We start from the raw sequence: 14261 nt of genomic DNA on the forward strand, positions 1-14261 counted from the left end.
TAGTAAGTGCATTTACTAGAAAAGGTCAATGTTCAGTAAACACTAGTTCATGGTGAGGCAAAATAAGCAGGACATCAGTTCAACAAGGGCAATGCACTGACTGGGTCTTAAAAACAGATATGGCACAAATTTTTTATTTTACTGATTTATTCATTAAGAGCAACAATTTTCATTTTCTCCCTTTGTTGCTTGGTTCAGTCCTGTAAGAGACAAACATTAGTTCAAATGACTGAACTGAAGTAAAAACAAAATATAAGTGAACATACCATTTGCTCAAAGTCAGTGTTGATATTGCTTTTTATATGGGGGCTGGAATCCTGCGGCTTGAGCCAAGAGGAGGAACAGGCATTGACACATCTTTCAATGAGTCAGGCTGCAAGTGAGCCTCACTGAAAGGGTCCTGAAACAGGAGAAATGAGCATCAGATAGAGAAACATTAGCTAATTTTTTTTCACCACCAGGGTTGACATGTAGTTGGTGTAACCAGGTAAGGGACTGACCTTTTTCCCCAGGTGTTTGAGGTGCAGAAATCTGTCCTGAGGGAGATTTAAAGTCTGAGATTTAAAACTCTGGTGCCTCACAGGATTTTGTGGGTGCAAGTTTGGATCATGAACCACATCACTTAAAGGGAGAGGGGATTCATGGAAACTTTTGGGTTCATTTCCAGGCGGGCCATGTTGAAGTAGCATGTAACTTTTTGACTTTGAGTGTGAGGGGACAGTGGAATCATGTTCAGTGGATTTCTCTGAGCTACTCCCAAAGGTCTGTGGTTGTGACAAGTTATATGCAGGTGCTTGAGCATCTTGAAGCATAACAGGGATCAGAAAATGATTGAGTTGACTTTGGCCTTTAGGATCCATCCACCCTTTAGAATTGCCGAGTTCTACAGTAGATGGCTGGAGGTCCTTAGATCCAGGCTGACTTTTCTGGCTTGCATGCTCCTGTTTTTGATATCGGCTAAGAAAAGACATGAAATTAGGCCCAGAGAGATTATACATACTCTCAGGTGATTGCTGGCTCAGCTGCTGTTCTGGGGGTTGCATGTGATATGGCTCATACTGCACACCTGGATTACTGCCTGGGGTCAGAGGTTTAAAGGGAGCAGTGAAGTCAGTTGCTGATTGACTTTGTGGTAAATTTTTCATTTCATTCTGTGGTAGATATGGCCAGTTACGATATACCGAATTGGGTACAAAATAAGGGTAAACTGGCAGTTGAGGATTTATAGGCTTCTTGGAAATGTTTATTACAGCAGGGTTGCCATCTGGTGGTAGGAAATGGGCATGCTCTTCATTTTCAGATGGAGGGGCCTGTGAGGAAGATGGTGCAGAGACAGGCGCTTGCGTTGTTTCAGTTGGCTTTTGAGGAGGGACATCAGAATAGGGCAGTTTATCACCAAATACAGGTGGAATAATGTGATGGAGATGTTGATGAAAAGCAATTTGGACACAGCAATTAGAAATTCCTGATGGGCAAAACTGAGGACAGTGCAATGATGGTATGTAAGAGCCTGGTTGTGGATTTTGTTGGGCAACACCATTACTTGGTTCTGTAATTGTGGCCATCTGAGGCTTCTGTATGAAGGTGCCAGGGGGCAACATTGGAGACTGAGGGTAATTTGAGTAGTATGAAATGAATGGGTGGTGCACCTGGCTATCTGGAAGGTTTTCACCAAGGAATGGCTTTTCAGTGATAGCTTTGGCACCATTTGTTCCAGCATCTGGTATCTTGTATGGTTTTTGGTAAGAGGGTTTAGGAACTGGCTTTGTTGCTGGCCAATTTTCAGGTTTTGGCTGTAGGTAGAAGGGGTAGGAAGGGTAGAATGGCAGGTGCCCTTGGCCCCAAGGGCCTCCAGGGTGGGGAGACAGAACAGTCGCTGGCTTTTCTGTTGGCACTGGCTGAGGGAAGAGAGGGTAAGGGTATTGGTATACCTGACTCTGAGGGGCTTCAGGCTCTGAGGGTTGTTGAACAGTGGTTGGTTTTTCAGTTGGTGCCAGCTGAGGTAAGAGAGGGTAAGGGTACTGATATGCCTGACTCTGAGGAGCTTCTGGTTGTTTGACAGTGGTTGGCTTTTCAGTTGGCACTGGCTGAGGAAAGAGAGGGTAAGGGTATTGAAGTAACTGACCCTGAGGGGCTTCGGGCTCTGTGACAGTGGATGGTTTCTCACTTGGTGCCAGCTGAGGGAATAGATGGTAAGGGTACTGATATTCCTGACCATGAGGAGCTTCTGGTTGTGAGGGTTGTTGGACAGTGGTTGAATTTTTTGGTCCCACCAAGTGAGGGAAGAGAGAGTAAGGGTATTGATATACCAGACCCTGAGGAGCTTCTGGTTGTCCGACAGTGGTTGGCTTTTCAGTTGGCACTGGCTGAGGGAAGAGAGGGTAAGGGTATTTAAGTAACTGACCCTGAGGGGCTTCAGGCTCTGAGGATTGTTTGACAGTGGTTGGTTTTTCAGTTGGCACTGGCTGAGGGAAGAGATGGTAAGGGTATTGATATACCAGACCCTGAGGAGCTTCTGGTTGTCTGACAGTGGTTGGCTTTTCAGTTGGCACTGGCTGAGGGAAGAGAGGGTAAGGGTATTTAAGTAACTGACCCTGAGGGGCTTCGGGCTCTGAGGATTGTTTGACAGTGGTTGGTTTTTCAGTTGGTGCTGGCTGAGGGAAGAGATGGTAAGGGTACTGATATACCAGACCCTGAGGAGCTTCTGGTTGTCTGGCAGTGGTTGGCTTTTCAGTTGGCACTGGCTGAGGGAAGAGAGGGTAAGGGTATTGGTATACCTGACTCTGAGGGGCTTCAGGCTCTGAGGGTTGTTGAACAGTGGTTGGTTTTTCAGTTGGTGCTGGCTGAGGGAAGAGATGGTAAGGGTACGGATATACCAGACCCTGAGGAGCTTCTGGTTGTCTGACAGTGGTTGGCTTTTCAGTTGGCACTGGCTGAGGGAAGAGAGGGTAAGGGTATTTAAGTAACTGACCCTGAGGGGCTTCAGGCTCTGAGGATTGTTTGACAGTGGTTGGTTTTTCAGTTGGTGCTGGCTGAGGGAAGAGATGGTAAGGGTACTGATATACCTGACCCCGAGGAGCTTCTGATTGTGAGGGTTGGTCAGTGGTTGAATTTTCAGTTGCCACCAGGTGAGGGAAGAGAGGGTAAGGGTATTGATATACATGACCCTGGGGTGGTTCTGGCTGTGATGGCTCTTTACTCTGTGGAGTTGGGTTGCTAGACAGCAAATCTCCAGGGACATTGGGTTTAAATGGCTCCAAGGGACCAAGAGGTTGTTGTCCCTTACCCTTTGGAGCTAGCATTGAAGTTGGCTCTGTGAGTGGCATCTGTGTCTGAAAAAGACCTTGAGGCCAAAAGGGATGATAAAGTGGATAATATAATTGTTGATACTTTTGGCCTTGAGGTTCCTGAGTAGCTGGGGGCTTTGGTGGCATATTCTCTTTTACTTGAGAGGCTGGCAATGGTGGTTGGGGGTAAGGAGGAAATGGATAAAATGGTTTTTGTTTCTCAGGCTGGTTTGTAGGTGGTTCTACAGATTTTTGAGGCAGTCCAAAAGTAAAAGGGGGATACAGAGGTACAGTCTCCAGTTCACTTTGTGATGTTTTAGCTGCTGGTGTTGGGGGAGTTTCAGACTTGGATTGTTGTGGATGAAATGGAAAAGGGTAGTAAGGTTGTTGTTGTTTTTGGCCTTTAGTGATTTGGCCAGCTGGGCCAGATGATGTAGGTAAAGGTTTTGTTTCAGGATTAACATTGTGCAGATACAGATAAAAGGGGTTTACACCTTTCTCACCTGTGGTGGTGGCTGGGGGTTGCAACGGAAGTTCTCTTCCAACAGGGGTTTTCTCTGGTTGGACTAGCCAATGGTAAAATGGGAATTGAAAATGCTGGGGCACTTGTCCTTCAGGAGCCACTGACAGTTTTGGAGGATGGACAGTCGGATGCAAGTGCAATTCATCCTTCTTGGTAAAAGGAGGGAGGGTTGACTGTGCAACCAGCGAAGGGGAAGTGTAAGGGTGAAAGACACTGGGGTGAAAAGGGAAGTAAGGCAACTCAGAAATATCCTTTGGTTTCTCATTAGGTGCCTCTGGTTTCTGAGCAAAATCTGAAACTTGGGAAACAGACTGAGGAATCAGTGTTGGAGAATGAGAAGGAACAGAATTGTGTGATGGGGTAAAGACAGTCTGTGTAGCTGATAATGAGGGACAGGAAATTTTGGTTTCTCCATCTCCAGTTAGTTCAACTATGTACAGTCCACCCTGAAACAAAATATAGGAGGGGTACGCTAAGTTTTTTTTTTTGTTTGTTTGTTTTTTTTAAGCGACAATGCTGAAAATTGAAGAATTTTTATATACCTTATTCTCCAGGCAGGGTGCATAGTTTACAGAGATAACCACACCCTCAGGATGTACAACTACGCTAAAACCACATTTGGATGAAGCCATCATCAATGGCTCCCAGGTACCATTCACTGTAAAGTAAGAGATTACTACCAGACACTTAAAAAAAAAACAAAAAAAAAAACAAAAAACAGTTAAGCATATACTTTCAGATTAACCTAACAAATGTTATGATTTAATATCAAGTTGTGTTAAATACTGCAAGTCAAGTTTGACTGGTGAGTAACTTCCTGGTATGTTGAATCATAATGGCAGAAAGCCTGACCACCACAATTTCATATGCCCATTGTGAATTGTTATGTTTGCCCAAAAGGTAGGTCACTCGCAAGTCATGCAATGAAGTTACTTACAATTGATGTTAATTTTAGCAACAGGCACCATCCACTCAGTTTTCACAACCATGCCCGCAGTGTGGCAGGTGACCATTGGAGGGTTTGGTGAAGATAGTCTCATCAAAGGGCACGACATCCTCACTGGTACTCCCCACCAACGCAATGGTAGAACATAGTTATTCTCCTGAAACCAGACAGAAAATGTTACAAGTTTGAAAGCACTGCAAACTTCAACTATGTACATTTCCAAAGTTGCTCCCACCTCAAGTGCAACAAAGCAACCATCATAGGGTGCCATGAGGAGCAGCTCTCTTTGTGTTGAGCTGACAGTATACCCACAGCTTGGTGGCAACTTTGACAGAGGCAGAGGAGACCGCCCAATTCCTAAGGTAACATTTGAAAGGAACTTTTTTTTTTTTTTTAATTACATCATACTGCAGGCTTAACATATAAATAAGGGTGGTAAATGCACAAGTCCACTGGAAAGTAAACTTACCCCTGTCCACAAAGAGCAGAGATCCAGGAGTAGATGCAGCACCTTGGACCTGAAGTTTCATAGAGTCTACTGTACATTCGACCTTTGGTTCCATTTTAAGTAGCTGCTCCAGTATGTCAGCATCTGGCCTCAGCTTTAGAACATCTTCACCCTGTCCTTTAGGATGCTTATAGCCTTCCCAGCCTGTTAGAAGTGATGTTTTGTCCAAGATCAAATTGGTACAGCAGGACTATTTAACTTTTTTAACAAACGTTCCATTGAAGTGCCGAGACAAACAGCCATAATGAACAAAAAGCCTAAACGCTCAACCAAAGCATTAAGCCTTCTACACATACCCATGTCTGCTTGGTAGTCAGTCTTTGGGACGTCAGCTCCTTCCGGTTTAGCACCTCGAAGAGAATTTTGTCCAATTAAGAGCTTCCCATGAAGCAAGTCACTTCTTTTAGCGCCATCTTGGCTAAGCGTTGCGTTTCCTCTTCTTTTATCAAGTGCTTTAAGTCTTGTCAGTGTAGTACAGTGGCAAAAGGAACTAACAAGCAGGAAAAGTCCTATCCATGGTAAAACCGTAATGCCCCCTCTCCCGCTACACGCCATTGGAGATAAGAAAAAAAAATGAAGACACCGCACGGGCAGCTTTGCCTCTACAGTGTGGCGTGGCAGCGGCGAGCTTCACCTACTGAGCGCGTGAGGTCCAATTCGGATAATGACCACACACAGGTGTAGACAATCAATGCGCGCGAGGGGCGGGGCGTCCACAGGTGACACTGCTGATTGCTTCGCGCAAATGACGTCACTGATAGATGGCAAACATATTGTGGCCAAACTCCTGTGACGATATCTGTTCAACATCAATTTGTGATTTGCTTTTATCCATTAAGCAATAACGCGTTAGATTTACCTACAACTTCACGTCTCTGGATCTTTCTTAGATCTACCTTTTGTCTCTGATGAACTAGTAAAGCATAGATTTTTTGACTCAAATATGTTTCCAGTGTATATCGGGCATGATGACGGGCATATCACAAATGTCACCAGGCAAGATTACGTTTTCTCACAACAAATCTTTCTGTCTTTTTCCGCATAAAGAATAAAGGTTCATCTACATATATATGTACAGTATCAGTCAAAATTTAAATACACTCTCCCATTTAAGTAAATAGGAAAATAGTGGGGGAGACACTAAAGACACCATATATATATATGGTGTCTTTAGTGTCTCCCCCACTATTTTCCGCATTTTATTTTAAATATATATATATATATATATATATATATATATATATTTTTTTTTTTTTTTTTTTTTTTATGTGCATACAGACGCAAGCCTAGTGGAACCCTCATTATATAAGTAATATAAAAGGTTAACTTCTTGAAGGGGTTTAAAACTAGTAAAAACTATGAGTGAAAGCAATTTAGTCATCCCTTTAGTCTCGACATGTATTCTTTCCTTTGGCATGACCCAAGAATTTACTTGAAAGCCACAAATGAAATTCAGCTATCTGAAGGTATGATACAAGATTTGTTTCTTCTCATTCATTCTTAACACACAAATCATTGTACTTATTTAATAATTCTTGAAAGGCATGTTATCCAGAAATTACTTCTTGAATTTGTTATACCACCAGAGTAGGACTTTATTTCCATTCACAAGGTTCATCAAAAACTTGTATCCCTTGACATTTCAAATTCTCACATTAGAGAATATTGAAATTTATCGATTCAGCAGAGCAATATTGCAGTCACACTTCTGTGTTTGAGTGTACATTAAAAGATCCACAGGATCAGCATTTGTTTTTCCTGTAAAGTACACACTAACATGTTGTGCAGGACCAGCAATTCTGAATCTGAACTCCCAAATGAAAACTTAACTTTACAACTCTTCACTAAATCTGCATATAAATTTGAACAACAGATGGGACAAATGGCTTTACCTTAGGTTGGAATAACTTTTATTTGATCTGTCTGTAAACAATATGTCTCATCAATTCATGGCATTTGAAATAGCAGATTTTGTGGCAGAAGGAATTTCCATCTCAACAAAAAAAAAAAAAAAAAAGGGGGCGAGGGAGAAAGAAAAAATATTGCAAATGTACTTTCCTGTCGTTTAATTCTGTACATATTCCACAAAGTCTGGAAATTACTGATGCCAAAATATCCCCTTGGAAAGTGCCATTAAAAGTTACTTCTTACTGGGGCAGCAGTTAAAAATCCAACTTGCAGTAACAACAGATCAGATCAATTTTATGGCACAGAATACACAGTTATTCTCAGAAAGTTTTCACAAGACAACTTACAAATGTTCTTATTCCAACCAACACCATTTTCAATGTTTAGTGTACACAGCATTATTTTTTTTTCTTTTAAATATACTTCTAAGTACCGTACTATGACAATTTGTGAATACACCTTTGATGACTAAAGCACAAGGCAAATAATTACCAAGGCTCAACAGCCTTGGTTTACAGTCAAAATGCATTCATACTGTAGTAAAATGACATTGCCATTTTATTGGTTAACAGACGTGAAATTAGCAACAAATCAGTTAGTGATGTAAAGTTTTAGTGTTGAAGTCTAGAGAAGCAGTTATATGTTTTACAGTCATCTGATGCAGTCTTAATGATTTACAGTCAACAGATTATGCCAACAATCATCTATCAGAATAAGATGAAGTAATTCTGATAATCCTTTTATTCTGACAATTGGTCCAGAGGGGAAATGACTTGACATAATGAGTATGTAATGATTCACCGCAGAATTAACAAATACCAAGAGCTGACTGACAAATATCTTGAGCTGTCACAGAGGTGGAATGTCTACTGAGACTCCAACTTTTGTAACCACATTCAGCTACAACAGCAAAAGCAAGTAATGAAGGGCAGATGACGATGGTGATGCGTACAGAACTATGTCAGAGGAAGGTTTCTCAGAACAGAAGCTACAAAGACTTGAAGATGGAGGCAGATGAGAAGATGGTTTTGGCTGGAATATTACATGGGACAGAGAGAAGATAGGTGGAAATTGGTATGCTTAACAGGTGTATGCATGCAACTTTTAAATGCCCACATGCTGATAAGGAAAAAAAAAAAAAAAAAAAAAAAAAAAAAAAAGAAAGAAAAATAGCATATTTTAGTAACGCTTCAAAAAAACCACAACTATGCAAACTGTCGCCACCATTCCAAGTGTACTTCCCCTTGGAGTATGACCTATTCTCTAAGTGAATGTTAAACAAGGAGAGTCCAATTTCATTTAACAATTTTATTACACTTTGCACTCAGTTTTTGAACACTTTTGGTTATTAAACATTTCAAAGAACATGCCATTATTGTAGTGCCAAAAAATATGAGAAGTACAACTTCAGAGTGGGGAAGACCCCCCCCCCCCAAAAAAAAAAAAAAAAAAAAAAAGAAGAAAAGTGTCTGTGTGTGTCTTAGCAACAAAAGGCTGTATATAAAAAGTAGACACGGGAGGAAGTTACATTAAATGCCATCTAATCCTGGAAGTAGTGTCAACACAATGCAGTGAGTGGGGGTGAGCTGCAAAGTTGATGGTGGATGGAGATTTTGCTTAATATCCAGACTTCCTCAGGTACTCAGCCATTGAATGTGCTTTCTTGTTAAGATTTCCACCATGGACCGCCTCCTTTCCCATGACTAAAACCAATACTTGAGCACACAAGGAAAAAAAAAGAGAAATGAACAAAATTGAAGAGTCTCCCCCAAACAGGATGAAGGGGGGAACAAAGATGACTCAGTATCTTACCACTCTTCATTGCTATTAAATATTTCCAAGACAATTGATTGCTTGCAGGAGAAATCTTAACAGCAATATTTCCTTTCTCTTCTTTTTGTCCCTCAATTTTATCTAAATGAGCTTGAAAACATTAAAACCCTGAATCCCTCAAGTATTTTGCCATTGAGTAAGCCTTCTTATTCAATCCACCTCCATGGACCCCTTCTTTGCCCATTACAAGAACCAAAACTGAAAGAGAAAAGAGAGAAAAGGGATAGTTAAGAAAAGCGAAAAAAAAAAAAAAAAAAAAAAAAGCATTTAGAGTAAAATACAAAATTTATATTGGCTGGTGAACAATTATCAAAAGTCTTAGAAGTCAAACCAACTACTTTTAATCAACCATCAATCAACAATTTGTTGAAAAACTCTGAAGCAATGTCAGACATTGAGGACCACAAAGGCAAACCATGGTTTACATAAGGTTTACAATGAAAAATTGGTCAAGTCAGTTTAACTTGAAGACAAGCCTGTACAGTTGTAAGGGCTGCACAGAAAGCATTGTCTTATAAAATTGCTGCCAACTATTTTAGATATTTGTCAAGTTTTTCCTCCTGAAAACATCTAATGTTTGCAAGTTCTGAAATGCAAATACTGCAAATGACACTATTAATGCCATTTCTTATTTATTACCAAAAAAATGTAGTAGTAGAAAAAAATTATCTTAGGCTGCAAATGTGGCTAGAATTGTAAGCCCCAAGAGGGTATGACTGATAACACTCAGATCCATGTGATATTTATTAGTGTAAAAAAATATTTTATTTTAACAATAGTTGTGACTATTACCTTTTCCAGCTTTTCCCACAGAGATATTGTATGTAGGTTCTCCCCCTTGGCTCTTTGTCCTGATGTCCATTGTCCAGTCCCCGTCATCCTGGAGGCTGTCTCTGAGGACTGAACACTTCTTAGAGCCCAGGGTGAGACCGCTGGTGTAAAAGGTCTCCCTGTCTTTACCAATGAGAACATCAATTTCTTGAGACTGAAAAATATGTAATGCCAGACAGATGGGGACAATGTTAGACAGATTTTATAAAAATCCCTCAAGTAACATGACAGGGATGATTACTTTAACTATGGAAGATACAATATTAATATTAAGAATGCTTTGATGTTAGGGAATTCATACACTTTCTGTTGGACACTTTTTGTCCACATATCAGGAGCTTTGCGTTACGTTGCTGTCAAATCACTTTTCATATATATATATATATATATATATATATATATATATATATATATATATATATATATATATATATAAAATCAAATTATGATGGCAAATATCCAACTCAAGCTGAAGAGATTAGTTAAATAACCAATTACACCATCTCCAAAAATTCAAAAACACATTTCAAACAATCAAGAGTTTCAATCCAAGGTTACAATTATTTGTTCATTCATCTTATTAGCAGAAAATGTAAATGTATTTTGACATACAAAAGAAAAAGAAAAACAAACAAACAACAACAACACCACCACCACCACTCAGCTTCTCAAATGCATGACTTTGTAGCTTTTCTCCACCTAATGTCACAGTAAAATCAATGTTTGACTTATTGAACTCTTAAAACCTGAACTAGAACTTGGGGGCATTAACATTTGAAGAGACACCATTTTCAATTTATTCAGACAACATGATTATTTAATTTGTTTATTTTTTTGCCTTGGATTATTTGGTCAATTAAAAAATGTTAAGTTCACAAGTAATGAAAATAATTGTTTGGTGGTAGCCCGATCCCAATGGTTAGGGTAACAAAACCAGGTGGTCTCAGTTGCTTGAGGCTTCTCACCCTAAATTGAAGCTGTATGTCTTAGGAAGTGTTGTTCTGCTATACTGGGCATATTTTTCAAGTATGTGACTGAATAAGCAATTAATCGAGACAATAATCTGCAAATGTATTCTTCAGATTACTGTAAAATGGAGCCCCTTTCCAAACACTTGCAAAGACTGTGATGCCGGTAGCGGATGCAAAACAACCAAGTTGTAAAATTGATTACATGTGTGAATAACCCTTGGAAATCTGAAAATGCAGTGATAGGAGAATCATAATACCCAACACAGCCCATGCCGCACCTCGTCATTAGCACCAACTTGCAACCTTTGGCTGCAGCAAGCAGCCGAAGTAAAGGGACATCTTTGCAAACGTTAGTTCTCGTGCCATCTCGCACAATGAATTGAAAGAGAGTGAAAACACGTACACGGCGTGATGATCACCACATTTCTATACGTATTAACATGACAATAATGCAGCCGGCTCTCAGTCGGCTCAGGCAGCCCCCCCCCCCAATCTACCGGTCCGGCAGCCTAATGTTTCCTAATCAAAGCGGCTGTGCACACAAAAGCATGCACGCTCCTTCAAATCCAGACACCTTCTACTCGTTGGTTTCCAATTAGCAACTGATTAAATCGGTAGGGTTTTTTAGATTTCTATGAACAGTGGCCCACGCCAACTACCGCCTTCACGCTTTTATGGTGAAGCCAGCTCTAATCCCGCAGCGTGCTTTAAGCAGGAAATAGCCGAGACAGGCCACAGATGAGCGCGCTAGCCGGCTAAGCTAGCTCGGCTCCGTTAGCCCGTTAGTCATTTAGAACCTGCGAGGTAACGGTCCTGGCGCTGCTCAGTCTAGTGCCCGTGTGCGTGGGTGATACGCGATAACACTGCCATATTGAGCTAATCTTTAACCCCAAATGCCCATTCTTTCCCCCCATCTCTTACCGTGATATTACTGAAAGCACCACCGGTATGTGCTGCCCAAACGTACTTGGCGTCCGTATACCCAACAATGGCGCTATCCTGACAGCTGCCATCGGCCATCAGGTTCTCCACGTAGCTTTGCCAGGTCATATTCAAGAAATAGGTGCAATGAAAAACAAAAAAAAAATCGATATAGCCTTGGGAAAGTGAGGTTGCCAAAAGGAGACGCGGCCAAAATTGGAAGACAACCAACAGGCGAATTTAGTGGGTGTCCAATCTTAGCCACGCTTCGACGCTAAGCACCGTCAGGGCTGGGGCGGCGGAGAGGCAGCGGCTGCAGGGTGTAGTCCGTATCAGATCACTCCGCACAATGAGCTGCCCGGCGCTCTTATGGCAGCGGGCAGCGGAATAAAGAGGGACTTATGAGCTCAGCCAAGAGTCAACTGTCTGAGGGAAGGCACGGCTGAAACACCGGGGGGAAGCTGGGGATTTGACCAACGAATCATTTGATCATTCGTTCATCCGTTCATTCACAGTGTTTCCACGCATCAGACGGTTCAGTGAGTGTGGTGGTCCCTCGTCCCGCAATGATCGCTTCACCGTCGTGGAGTCACAATTTAATAACGTATTTTTAAATGGTTAGATTTTCCCCTTTGATGGAAAGTCGTTTCTGCTTTTAAATCCCAGTCACTCATTAGCATTGTGTCTCCAGAGATAAGTGCGCATTAGTTATGTTTTGGGGGTCTATCTGACCCAAACAGACATAACATCACAAACATAAATTTTCCATACACACCAGGGCTCTTATATTTCCATTAAAATGTAAATCTCCTTTCAAAGGCTAATAAACCTACTGGATCTTAGTCATTCATGATTTTTATAATATTTTTGTGCAATCCCAGTTTGTGGCAAAAAGTTGGGAATACCCTCCAGACATTGAAGGCAAAAGAGAAGTTATAGGAATAAAGTGAGAGAAAAATAACTGTTGGACTCCAAGCTCTATGCCAAGAAAGCAGATGGGTTCATATGGCCTTTCACGTTGCTACAGTGGCGACCTTTACTGACTTTACTGCTGAAGGTAAACCATTGAGCATTCAGCATAATCCAGTTTTCACCTGCTCAAAACCAGGGACCAAACCAGAAATCTTGGCAAGATGCTGTATGCTGGCACAGGGAAATGATACTGGACATAGGCCCGTTTTAATTGTAGGTTTACCCCCCCTCCCCAAAAAAAAGAACAAACAGTACAGTTATTGGCCACTGGGGGCAACGTTGTCTACAGTTTGCGTACATAGTTTATTTGTGGTGCAGAACCACAGAGCCATGGCTTCTCTCGTGTCTATCAAACTTTTTTGTCTCTGTATTATTTATATTTAACGGTTTGCAAAAATTCAAGTTTTTGTATCATTTAATTTGACTTTCTTTAATATTATAATGTTTTTCTTTTACCCTATTGCAGATGCTGGTCAATATCCGTTCAGTTACAGCTCTGTGAATCAGTCTATGCTGTACTGACAATGGCTATCGACCAATTATCCATTTACAAACTATTTAGAATAATTTTCAATCCAGTGGTGTTGTTAAACACCATTGTTTTATATTGCTGCATTGACTTTGCAAAAGTAACTTTGCACTGGGCATAGTGTAATTTGAGGGGATATTGAGCAACCGACCAGCCTTAACACTGCTTTAGACAAGCTGTAAACATATTAACGTGGGCTAAATAATTATCGTAAGGCGTGGAAGCCAAAAGACGTATAAAATGCAAACCCGAAGACCGAGTTGGAATCACCGCATTGTCAGTATAAACGAACACTGCAGCATATAGAAAGGCCTGTGGAGGGAGGCAATGTGACAGAAACGCATGATGCCTTCACGTGCCGCTGATAAAATGGATTCATCAGTTGGAAAAAAGAAAGGAATACAGTAGAGTTCAAATTTTAAGATCTTTATAATATCATTATTATTTCAGTGTCATGCCTCTGTGGTAAATTAAAGTGCTAAAACAAATGAATGGACCAAACATCTCACCTGGGGTCAGGTCATGCTCATCCATATAAAACCTGGAGGAAAATGGAGGAGGGGAATGCAAGAAAATGTATTTCCAATACCAATAGACTACATCTGGTGATTATAGTTGTGATTAATGAATTTATCATTTGGTTAGTTAGCACAAACACTTGTGAGATACTAGTTAATACGTTTCAATTTCAACAAGTGGACCTTAATTTGCTTTTCTTCAATTGCATAAATAGATATTTAATCGTACTTACATTGGTATTATATATGGTATAATTATGATATGTTTTTAATCCTTATTTGCCTGCTTGCTTGTGACCCATCAATTCATCTTTTCTAGCACTAACAGCTATGGCCATTCAACTCAGCGCGTGGCAGTGTAAAGGCAGATATTGGACTCGGTACCTGTGGGTGCGATTTTGTCGGTGGTGACTTGAAGGCAGCGAGAGGGGTGATTCTCAAATGTCTCGTACGTAAACAGCGCAGCGCAGCCAGCCTACCCACGATGCAGCGCGGTTACATACAACATAGCCAT

General features: G+C 41.0%; 1 protein-coding gene across 1 annotated transcript; it reads right to left on the reverse strand.

The window, feature by feature from the left end:
• Positions 1-8632: 8632 nt before the first annotated feature.
• LOC115057994 (profilin-2-like) lies at positions 8633-12024 on the reverse strand. The gene is made up of 3 exons (XM_029525279.1): positions 11729-12024; positions 9798-9990; positions 8633-9203 (listed from the first exon to the last, which is right to left on the reverse strand). The coding sequence occupies exons 1-3, from the start codon at positions 11855-11857 to the stop codon at positions 9106-9108; spliced, it is 420 nt and encodes a 139-aa protein (XP_029381139.1). The 5' UTR covers positions 11858-12024; the 3' UTR covers positions 8633-9105.
• Positions 12025-14261: the final 2237 nt, after the last annotated feature.

This window comes from Echeneis naucrates, chromosome 17, assembly GCF_900963305.1.
Source record: "Echeneis naucrates chromosome 17, fEcheNa1.1, whole genome shotgun sequence".
NCBI classification, from domain to species: Eukaryota; Metazoa; Chordata; class Actinopteri; order Carangiformes; family Echeneidae; genus Echeneis; species Echeneis naucrates.

Excerpts from the sequence above, each read along its gene's own strand:
- LOC115057994 (XM_029525279.1), bottom strand. The coding sequence starts at position 11,857 with ATGACCTGGCAAAGCTACGTGGAGAACCTGATGGCCGATGGCAGCTGT. Across the intron at positions 9,991-11,728 it reads GTGCTTTCAGTAATATCACG|TCTCAAGAAATTGATGTTCT; the intron begins GTAAGAGATGGG and ends CATATTTTTCAG. Across the intron at positions 9,204-9,797 it reads TGTGGGAAAAGCTGGAAAAG|TTTTGGTTCTTGTAATGGGC; the intron begins GTAATAGTCACA and ends TTTCTCTTTCAG.